This window comes from Anoplolepis gracilipes, chromosome 4, assembly GCF_047496725.1.
Source record: "Anoplolepis gracilipes chromosome 4, ASM4749672v1, whole genome shotgun sequence".
NCBI lineage: Eukaryota > Metazoa > Arthropoda > Insecta > Hymenoptera > Formicidae > Anoplolepis > Anoplolepis gracilipes.
Window position 1 is genome coordinate 9,446,672 of NC_132973.1, and position 12,207 is coordinate 9,458,878.

The 12,207-nt window shown below is 37.2% G+C and overlaps 1 protein-coding gene across 7 annotated transcripts; it reads right to left on the reverse strand.

Annotated features, from left to right (window-relative positions):
• Window positions 1–422: 422 nt before the first annotated feature.
• Window positions 423–9,873, reverse strand: LOC140664673 (uncharacterized). 7 transcript variants are annotated; one of them, XM_072890003.1, is made up of 9 exons: window positions 9,729–9,861; window positions 7,681–7,789; window positions 5,444–5,580; window positions 5,149–5,273; window positions 4,824–4,963; window positions 3,682–3,893; window positions 3,296–3,533; window positions 2,326–2,570; window positions 423–1,430 (listed from the first exon to the last, which is right to left on the reverse strand). In XM_072890003.1, exons 2-9 carry the CDS (start codon window positions 7,769–7,771, stop codon window positions 1,200–1,202), a joined length of 1,419 nt encoding a protein of 472 aa, XP_072746104.1. In that variant the 5' UTR covers window positions 7,772–7,789; window positions 9,729–9,861; the 3' UTR covers window positions 423–1,199. The 7 variants fall into 7 exon arrangements, with proteins under 7 accessions (XP_072746104.1, XP_072746105.1, XP_072746106.1 ...); XM_072890004.1 differs by having other exon boundaries at window positions 7,681–7,776; window positions 9,729–9,838; XM_072890005.1 differs by lacking the exon at window positions 7,681–7,789 and having other exon boundaries at window positions 9,729–9,873.
• Between the last annotated feature and the right edge of the window lie 2,334 nt (window positions 9,874–12,207).

The window sequence follows — 12,207 nt, forward strand, 5'->3', positions numbered from 1 at the left end:
TTCCTTGGACTGGAACGTCGCGGACCGAATCGCGCATTTCTGATTTTTAGTATTACAAATTTTAAATACAAAATTTCAAAAAATGTATTAATATTTCATTAATATTTTAATTATTATTTTTTTGAGAAAATATTTTCAAAGTCTAATTTCTATTCATTTTTGAATCTTGCTTTCACATTAAAAAAGTAACGAAAAAAGTAACAAATAGCTACTTTTTAAGTAACGATAACGCGGTAACTAGTTACTTTTATTAATAAATAACGAGTAACGGTAACTAGTTACTTATTAAAAGTAACTTTCTCATCCCTGAGCGAATGAAGAAAGACTGAATATACTGCACATAAATTTATTACGTGCGACACTTACATATATTTAAAGAATTAGGGAAAAGTTTCGGAGGGTACAATTAAATGCAACGAGACTTTAATATCTTTGTCAATGTACATTTAATCTCTCTGTGTGCCATATATATGTATATATATAGCAATAATACAGAATCTCCGAAAATATACCTTTTGTCAAGAAGCTTGAAGTATATATTTTGTGCATTTAGAAAAACGATAGCTCTCTCTCATGAAAAATATATATATATATATATATATATATATATATATATATATATATATATTATATATATCTGATTCGTCGTTTGACGGAGGGGAGGCGACGAAATAACACTATCCGGACGATATCATCCGGTGTGTGGCGATCAAGAATATACATATAGCGTAACATACATACACATTTATAGCCAAGCTATATATATGTATTGCCGTTTTAATTTGCTCTCTTCCTATAGCGTGCGACCGCAATTATATTCTTGTGCGAAAAGCAGACGCTTGCATAGACGATAGTGTGTTCAGCGCGTATCGCCGACTTATCGGTCAGTTCTACAGCATGCTTTGCGTAAATGTTGTCGACTTACAATATAACTAGACTAGTTTGCACACTTGAGATTCCTTCTCCATATTTCTCAAAATAAATATGTTTCTATTAAAAAAAAAAAATTGACAAATCAGAAACAGATGTCTATTTGTTTTTTTTCTCCTTTTTTTTTTTTTTTTTTTTTTTTGTGACACGAAACTTGTAACATGATCAAAGATCTTCTTCAAAGCTGTCTCTTCTTCAGATAAGAACTGCCGATAAATCGACGACTGCCATCGAATTCTTGTTCGTGGCCGGAAGGTATTCTTTGATGATTATTGCCCGACCAGGATCTCATACTCGGGGAAGGCAACCTCGGCGCCGCCGAAAGGTATGTAACACACGCTGTGGGAGGGTTGCACCTTGCCGATGGTCAGAGTGCCCTCGTGGGAGACGCGACCGATGAACAGCGGCTCGCCATCCTCAGTCTCGCCACCCGGAATCGCGTTCGGCGGGATGTTGTTGCCGCTCACTGCCACCCACGTGGGATTGCCGCCGCAAAGGACCTGTAAAAGAGAGAGGATGAACAATGAGAATAATTCTCTGCACAAAAATTAGAAATCTTTTTAAACGTGTAGTTTTGTAAATACAATCGATTTTAGGTGCGATTACAAAATGTTTAACGATTGAAAATATCTTAATTCTTTTAAATAGAATGAGTGTATTATCTGAAAAGCAATAAATTGTCATTTATGGTCTCAGTTATAGTTACTATAAATCAGTGAAATCTCTTTGAAAGAATCAGTTAGTGACTGTTTCAACCAATGATATTTTGAAATATTTTATAAGTCTTATAAGTGTCTTTAAAAGCGTGTCTTACTATTACATATAAAATAAATTTATATATTTTGTTAAAAAAATTAAGTTTTTTGTTAATTTATTTTTTTAAAGATACTTATTTATATTTTTTTCTTAAGAGTAAAATAGTGTAATATATCTATATATTATATAAATTTGAATTTTAATTATACATGTCTTATTCCATATGTAAGGATTTCTCTCTCTCACTTCTCTCTAAAAAAAAAAAAAAAATAAATAAAAAAAGCTACATCTTGTAAATATGTCCAATTATTATTGATGTTTTTAATGAAATCTTATTGCTATAATCGGTAGAATACAAAAATAAATACAAAGATTAATAAAATACTCCATTCTCAATGAAATCTTATGTCCTTCAATCAGTGACACTTTTATTGATTCAGTTTAAAAGAGTAGAGCATTTCTAGAATCTTTATAAAAATTCTCTCGATAAATCTTTTATCCGATAGCTAACCGATACAAACGTTTCGTACGAATGTAAACCTTGGATATCTTGTATCAATCGCATTTATGATAATCAAATCTAATTATAATTCGGCTCGTAAATCGTTAGACGTCAGTTTGACATATCTCTATACTCACTTGGTAATCAGTCTTTCCATGCTCTTCGCCGCCCCAGGCGACGTAGCAGACGGAGTGGCTGGGCTTCACCTTGCCGGGAATAAGAGCACCCTCGTGATGAGCCCTACCGACGAACAAGGGCCCGTCGTCTTCTCCACCCTCGATTGCGTCAGGCGATACCATTCCGCCGGAAGCGTCGCACCAGCACACGCTCCCCGCGTCGAGTCCACGGACTTCCAACGGCGCGGACGGCGTGGTGCCAGGATCTATGATACAATCACATTCTTACACTTAACGAATAATCTTCGGTATTACATACTGGTACAATAAAATATGTTGGAAGATAATGTAATACAGTGGTGCATATCCATTAAAGCTATAATATTGATGCGTTTGCGTATATGCATAAGCTACATGTGAAATTTCATGCAATTATAGGACCTACCCAGATAAACTTGCATGAGCATATGCATAAGGAATTTGATTAGTCCATTAGCACACGCATAAGGATTAATTAATTTTCTTATGCATACGCTTATGTACCTTATGCAAGTTTGACTGGATAGGCTCTAAGTGGAATGCATATTCGAGGAATAAATTAAAAAAGCAAAAATCGAAACCCAGTGCGCTACAAATATCAATTGATAAAAATGAAAGAAGAAATTAAAGAAATATATTAATTGCTTCGAGATGCTTGAAAGCTACTCAAATCGGGAAAAAGATTCAAGGAGAGAAGCGGTTTCTACTGCGTATGCGGATTTAACGGCGCAGCAAAGCGAGAAGATTTATTCACTCGACGATCTCGAGATTGCGTCAATGCCGTTTATCAATCGCGCGAAATTATGTGCAACGTGGCGTGGTCGTTTAACATTGACGCCGATCCCATATCGTCGTACAGAAAAAGAGAGACAGAGAGAGAGAGAGAGAGAGAGAGAGAGAGAGAGAGAGAGAGAGGAAGAAAGAGAGACGTCCAGAGAGAGATTATTATTACGTTTCTTTTGACCGGTAACTGCGGGATATTGTTCGAAACGCAGTTTCCAGTTTCCGGTCGCACCCCAACCGGTACGCACCCCCACGTAGCTCACGCCGATGGGATTCGGGTCCTGCCATTCCATCAGGATGGCACCGCCCTGACCGCCCGATCTGACCGTGATTAGGCCGTCGAGCCACGTAATCGAGAACCTCTTGTGCTCGCGCTCGCTGAGCAGATTCGCCGTGTCCACGCGTACCTGGACGGGATTCGGAAAATATCCCACGTATATGAGATCGAAAGACGTGTAAGAATTGAAATTCGGAATCGCCAAATCGTCCCAATCGTTGGACCAATTTTACCGTTCCGATTAATTGACACGACAATTAAGCGAGGTCATTTCGAACCTTGTCGGGCTGTTTGCGATCGTATCTAATAACCGACGCCGTGTTTTCCCACCCGCCGAGCATGATCTCGTACATGGGACTCGACTCGCCTTTCCGGTCGGTCAGCGCGATATGTCCGTTGCTCTTGGCTTTCACGTCGATCAGCACCGAGCCACTTCGCACGGCATGGAACTTGTACTCTAGCTTGTTAGGGGTGTTCAAGGGTTTGCGACCTTTAGCGAACGTGAAAAAAAAATTATAAAAAACAAATCTTTAATTAATCTAGAGTAATTTACAACAAATTATGTGGAAAAAAAGAGAAAAAAATAGAGGGGAAATTGAATTCTATCGTACAACAAATATACATATATATGTACATGTATTTATATTGTTTTCCCTATGCTGCTCTCCTTCGAATTCAAGAAATTTCCAAACGATATATATTTCGTTTTTATATGTCCTCCATGAAAATAATGTAATTTTCAGCAGGCGAAAGCGGGAAAGCGGTGAACTAAATAAATCTGAGTATCAATCGATATATGTGGGCGGAAATCAATCGTGTTTATGATGCCTTACGGCCTGAATGTGCTGTGTATTGATGTGCTGGATTAGTATTTTCCTCTTGAAACTTAAATGTTTCTTAAATTAAAGCTTTTTACGAGAGGCATCGAATCCTCTCCACGCGTTCTTAATCCAGCATCGATTACACTTGCTATAGGGTAGTGATCCGTGCTAGGATAAAATCAAACATACTCGGGCGAACAAGCAGGATCTAAGAAACAATCACGTGCGACTACGTCGTGGTTCTCTTGCAACAGAGGATTGCTTTTCAAATACATTACGTACAACCACCGTGACCTCCGCCGCAGCATATGGCTGTGCGAACCACGAATGCGTTAGCAGATTGTCCATAATCCCGGAAAGAATGCCGGAAAGAAAATCAGAAAGTGTCAAATATCAATGTACGAGGAAGAATAGGAAATTTTATCTACCTCTAGAGAGACGGTTTATAATTATACGTTACGAGTGTTTCTTTATTATAATATTTCTACCTACGAATAGATACGAGTAGTAGATCCACATTATAAAAGTGGATGAGAAGAAGAATATATATAGGGCTAAAAAAGTGAAAAGTATTGGAAGCCTGTACAGGCTAGCTTTACCTTCGATGAGCCATTCACCGGTGGCACCCCACCCGGTGCAGACGCCAAAGTAACCGATCCCGAATGGTTCTGGATCGGTGTAGCTCAAAAATGGATCCGACTCGCCTTCCTTGCCCACCGTGAGCGCGCCGTCGTTCCACCTGCGAGTTTTGCACAGCGGATAAGAGAAATATCACGTTATACACGAATTGCGCAGAATGTTGAAACTCGATGACTCGAGCGGAACAAGATTTAATTGATGCTAATTAATTAAATTCATTAATAACAATGTACTCTGAATTCTTGTCTCTTAGACACTTTAATGAATGTAAGAACGAGCATATACCTGATCCAAAAACCGCGATACTCGTCGGCGTTGAGGATGCCAGGTGTTTCTACCTCCAACAAGTCAGGCTTGGTTCTATTCTTGCGCACGACAGACTTGCTGTTGCTCCAACCTCCAATAAAAACCTGAAGGGAGAATGCGAGTTTTAATTGTATCCCGTTGCAATTTATCATCGCATAAAAATCTTATAAAGCTGAATTTTATCGCAAAGCTGAAATATAAGCTGGAAAGGTAAGCTAGAAAGATATTTGTTGATTCTCAGATACTCTGCGTAAAAATAAACGGGAAAACTCACCTCGTACATCGGATCTCCCTCCTGGGGCCCCGTGGTAAGAGCGATGTGAGCATCATTGGGCGCCTTCACCCGAAGCTGGATCTGTCCAGCTGTCACGGGATAGAAATGGTACTCCAATTTGTCCTCGGTGGAAAGCGCTGGAAAGTTGAAGGACTACGTGAGGCAATAAATGCGGATAACTCATCTTACACTTTTATAAATCGCTGTAATTTGCGAGAACCAGCCGATTAAGCGCGACCTTCGCACGCTAATTAATATCGATGGGTGTTCTCCATTTCATATTTACGTGCGAAAATGTGTCGATGCCGAACATCCAGACGTCCCGACGCCAGACCGACCCTACGACTACGTCAAATATACCCAAGAAAGTAGGACAATGCAGGACTCGATCGATATTGAGCGCTGGTATAGTGATAATCATGTACGTGACTTTTACGTCTAGTGATTCGATCGTGATTTAATTTTAATGATGGGCCTATAAAGGTCATTCTCGGTGCAAACGAGTTACATGTGCGAGCCTCTACGCCGTTTAGTTTTAAAAGGCAGATTGTAAAAATGGAGTATTATCGATGTGTTCGACGCGCAAGGATGAGTCACTGTTAGTTACATTTGTCAACGACGAGATATTCGCGTATAACACATGGGTGTACAATAAAAATATACATTACTCATTTCAGTGTTGCATCTAAGAATCTGTATATATCTTCGAATCGATCAAACTGTGTACGCCGCCCTTCGTTCTAGATAAACGACACAATTTTCTGCTCCGAAATACCGAGATGTAAGACTTGAATAAACAATTATTTTTGATCCAATAAGAACACGTTTTTCGCAGTGACGATAAATTCTAATAATTCTAAAATTCTTAATAATTCATCTTGAAGAAATAGAAACCCATGAATTTTTATAGAAATTTTTCAATTTTCAATTTTAATTTGAAATAATATTCAAAAATATAGTTAATATAAAAATATAATCATTCCCTTAATCTTCACATAATTTACATTAAACGCTTATGCAACAGAATTTTATAGCAGACTATTAATTCCGAGGTCGCGTGAAATAGGTGACAGTCGCGCGCATAATTAACATATCTTATCTATTTTTTTCTATTTTCTATTTGTGTTTTTCTTTAAAACGCATATAAACTGAGTGGCACACGAGTAAGGGAGTAGACGTAACGATTATAAATAGTTGGCTACGTATCGTGGTCAACTATTCACCGCTGACATCATACACATTGTAAAACGAGGAAGGGATTGTAACGCGAGGCGGTTTGATTATAGGGTCCTTACATAAGACATCCCAATATATATGTTATCCCTATATATATACATACATGCTATACGGAATGTAACGACGATGCTAAACTCGAGGCTATCGTCGAACGTAGTAGGTCTAGCTCTCTGATGTCATTCTTATTTCGATGTCAATTACTCGCGCGATCCGGAATAATCGCCGCCCGCGGTCCTTTCAACGAACAACTCGCTCGGAATATGACACACCCGATAAGACACTGATATCTGTTAATGTCTGCTAATGAAGCTTTCCTCCCTGAAGATTACGTTGTTATTTTGACCCCTGAAGCCACATTAATGCTTTGATATTTCTTATTTCGATGTGCGTTGCGAGATTTGAAAAGTTTTTCAAGTATATTATAAATAAAAAAATATTGTTTTAGAATCTTTTTTTTTTATCAAAGATATCGAGGAAAATATCTTTTGTAGACGTCTAAAGATCGATGATGGTTCGAGTAGCGTTAATTTCGCGCGTCAAATTGATTAGCTTTCATAAAATGTGGGTCGTGCTTGGCTCGCAATTAACATAACAACGTGAAAATTAGAACTATTCAATATGATTCGCGTTGCGCAATCATAAATGCCATTGCTCACGCTTGAAATGTAAGCAAAATTTTAACGAATTCTTTTTTTACATCGTCCAAAATAAATTACACGCAATATATATATATATATATATCCTCAAATCGCCAGAACGCGGCTAGTTTCTGGCATTTTTTTTCATTCGCAACATCCGTTCGTGATGATACAAGGAATTCAGATAACGTCGACGGTGATCGCGTGTGTCAGGAAAAAAAGAATGTTCGAGCTTCACGCTAAATAGTTGCACGCTAGTTAGTCGTACGGTAAATCGTGGCCGATAGCTCGTACAACTATTCGTAGAGCGATTCACCGTCCAGTGCTGCCATTGACCTCGCATAGCAACTGTCGTTGCTTTACCGTGATACAAGGTGGACCGGCCGTGGAGAATGTAATTTAACGTGTGCCTTCTGCTACAATTGCTTGTCCTACAACAGGTGTTACTCGTCATCTGCTCTAAAACAAAAATCTTTTCCATTTATTCTATTTTTTCATCTTTCCAGTTTTTCAGGCGATATATACAAAAAAATTCTTTCATAAATTTAAAATTAATATATGATGCATTTAAACAATATATTTATATATTTTAACGATCTTCAAATATTCCTACACTTTGTTTAACTATAAAAATGTCGTATTGTTGTTTTAATAAACTGCGAATCGTTGTATCGTTTTTTTTTTTTTAACGATATCTGTCCATGAACTTATCTTTCCTCCGCGCCGGTTACGTAATATAAAAGCAACGCGTTTCATTTGTAGAAAGATTTTGTAGAATGATGGATGAGTTACCTATACTCTCTGTAAAATTTTTCATCAAACAAATTTAGCTTTGTTTGAGTAGCTTACGTGACAGAAGGCAGCCGATCGGCGGACAAAGGTTACATGTAATTAGAGAGCCACGCAATAGAACGCTTCAATTTCACGGTAAGGTGAATGGGAAAAGTGTCCATCTTTCACGCGCAGTATTTGCAAAACACTCCCAACGATTCCGCTCTGATAATATCCAAACAAGGTATATGATCGCGTCACGAAGATGGCAGGAACAATGGGGAGAATAATATTCTGCATCGTAAACGCTCAACTCAAATAATCGCGTATGTGTGTATGTATGTGCGTGTTCTTGAATCAAGAATAAACTCGGTTATGGAAAAAAAAAAAAAAAAAAAAAACAAGATTTTTGAAAGAATGATAAATTAGTTTTCGCGTGCTCAAAGAGCGGAAGAAACGACTTTAGACGATGAGATGAAGAAGCCCGGAGGCGGGAATTTTATTACGAGACCAGCAATCTCTGGAAATCATGGATTACGTGGACGTGGAGGGATCGCATTCTTATGACGTGATCGGAGCTGTTATATCCGACAAGGGGACTCGTCATCGGATCCGAGATCTACTCTCACATTCACTATGCCGCGATAATTGCGAAATTTCTCACATTAATATCGCATGTAAACTCTGAAACTGAACAAGCAACCTTATAGACAATGTGGTATATATTCATTAAGGCATACAGATATCATATCCGATATTAGATATATATTCATAAGGCATACAGCGATACATATTATATACATATACCTGAAATTTATTTATACTGACAAATATTTATACCGATGCTGTGTGATTTAATGAATATAATCGTCGCACTTCCTTTCACATTCTATTTATATTGTGCCGAATACGCGGCAAGTCTTTGATATTTGTTGTTAGATTCTTCTTCTCGAATTTCCGAGCACGCAAGGAATTTCTGCAATCTTTTTCAGGTCAGATCTATATGGACTTTTCATACAATAGTTTTTTTAAAGAATCGTTTGAGTATTCAAGATGCGACGCGAGCGTATAAAAAGCATTAAAACGCCGGCCGGCTAGTTTGCCGGCTTGTCAAACCGGCAGCCGCGCCCCAACTCTATATTTAGAAAGACCTTAAAAAAGAAACGATATACGTTAGCTTCTTAAGACGAGACTATTTACTATTTCTTCCGTCTAGAAATAATTCTCTTTTTTTTTTCCTTCGATTCGGTCGTCGTAAAATGGAATAAAACTCGACGCGCGGGAATGAGTTTGCGAGAAGGAGAACCTTAGACCCGTTCAATCAACGAGTGCAAATAAAGATTAATGAAATAATGCCTTAGATATAGGTATTGTACGATATTAAATTCTTTCTTTATTTTCAAGCAACGTCAATTCTATATAGAATGTTACGTAACGTTACGAGTCAATTTAAATTGACAATCATAACGCTCTTATTTCGCTCCGAAATACAGTGATGAATAATGGAATAGATTCAGCTAGCAACAGGTATTATGTAAAAACAGATGATATTCAAATTTTATATAGATATGAACCAATCGTTAAAAATGTCAAATGAGAGAAAGATTTCAGACGTCAAACATACGAATAGTATAACTTACAGACTGCCATGTCGCTCTTCTAGTAGTACACAAAATCGTCCGGTTATAGGAGAGGAGACACCACGATGCGCACACCACGATGACGGAATTCGTACTGCGACGCGGCGCGGAATTTTGACGTCTTGGCGACCGCAATCGGCAGCGCAGCGCATGCGCGATGCGCTGCAGGTACGTGTGTGAATGATAATTAACGAGTGACATGAGTCACGCGGATCGGCGACGTAGATCGAATTTTAATGTTCTGCAGTCTAAAGAGATAGATCTTCATAGATCCGATTATGACGTAAACAAGATCATCAGGTCTTTGAATATATAATTTGTCATCGCGATAATCGAACTGTGAATCATTAATCTTTCGAATAACCATTTCATGTTTTGACATTATCTCTCGCTTCCCGATCGTAATAGACATTTTATGTGCGCCTTACGCTTGCGTGATAAAAAAAATCATAAGTTAATAAAATTCACGCGTGAGAAAAGGGGGGACATTGCGGTTTATTTTTTTAAATTTTAAATGATATTGATAGTGCTGGCAAATTATTATTAAGCGCTTATAAATATCACATGGAACAAACAACAAATGGCATACAGTCATTATCATTCTTAGACGATGATTTCATTCGAATGAGTTAATAATTCTTATCGACTAATTTTTTTTTTTTTTATTTGTGTTATATTTGAGTAACAATCTATAATATGACGAATTGTATGTAATAATAACTATGAAATAATAAACTTCCATTAGGATGAGTTGGCTCAACTCCGTTTGACAATTACATTTCCGTGTAATGATAATTTTCCGAATGATCCACGTGAATCATTTGGAATGCATAAATTTTATTATACGATAAATTACATGTAGCACAAAAATAATTATGTATTAGAATAAATTATAAATATATATAATTAATAAATATATTAATATAAATAGTAGTAAATATTTTTTTACAACTGCCTTTCTCTGATTGTAAAAAAATATAAATTGTAAATTATCTCTTGACGATAACTGTAATCGATTGATGGTCGCCAGTTATCAACAGTTGATTTTAAAATTCTGATCTATCCATGTTTCATAAATTGAATTTCTGTAAAAATATGAGAAACTCGTAGTCATAATGATTCTGGATCAATGTGTAATTAAATAAAAATATAATTATCATGGCAAGAAATCCTTTAGTTACTACACATCTTAATACATACGGGGATTAATCTATTAACTTTTATTGTAAATATAATATTGTGGACTGAGAGAGAGAGAGAGATTTTTACTCTGCGGAGTTTATAAATTAATTAAAAATATTTTCAACGTTGCACTCTAACATTAATCTCTGGCGATGCAGCTGATTACGCAATAAGTGCGTAAACTTGGAGATAATTTATTTCATGCTAATTTTTTATTACAAGAAAAAAATATGTACAGTACTAGCAGGTATATGCATACAGTTATGGGTTTAAATTTAAATGTAATAATCGCAAAATGCAAAAATGACATAACGTCTCTTTCATTTTGTGTTGAAAACGTCGTTAACATCCATTAACTAATTGTAAATTGCTAAACGCTTTTCTTATCTTCCTAACGGTTGACAATTGACGTCCAATTACTTCCTAGTCCCGGCAATTTACGCACAATGTGGCATTTAAATGCGGTAAACGCGATGAGAGAGGATGGCTAGCGGAATAGGAAATTAACAGTACTAACACTTTTGAACTCGTTAGCATCAGCTGCAGCATCCATTAAATTCTGCCGTGAATTTTGCCTCTCGTGATCTTATGTTATTTCATAATTCTAACGTTAATAGAAGTTTGTCTATACAAATTTGGCCAGCGTTATACAAAATCAAAGTCAACGAAATATGAAAATCGAATTGGAAAACAATGATATAAAAATTATTAATATCTCAGTTATTCGAAATATTACTCTAGCCTAACGCGAGTCTAAATATGTTCGACCTTTGAGGGAGTAATTTCAGCGATGCACATGCAATGCCAGACGTGCACTGACCGGTTCTGAGGAGAGACCTCGTGAAAGAGTCGAGCCAACGCACGACTCCATAACTCGAGATCTCGACGCGGAGGTTCGCGAATGACAATCATATAAAGATTCACCAGCTTAATATGAGGGGGAAAAAAGATGAGAATTACATAATCGCGTTAATATTCAAGGCTTTGGATGAATAATATGGAAACAAACGCGGGATGATAGAATTTTATTTTTAAATCAATTTTTTTATGTGTTCAATTTTAATTCGCACGCGAACGTGCGTGATTGTACCATTTCGGTGTCATTGATGCAAGACGTAACTCGGGGGCGTATCAAGGAAGGCCTCTCCTCGATCATTCCATGTATCGTTACATCGTGCCTTCTTCTGTACACAGGTTTTCCTTCTCGCGTCCCTGAAACTGGTCTCAACCGACGGCGGATATTAAAGCCAGGTACGAGCATTAGCGGTTGCTAGCCTTGTATCCTTTCATACGTTAC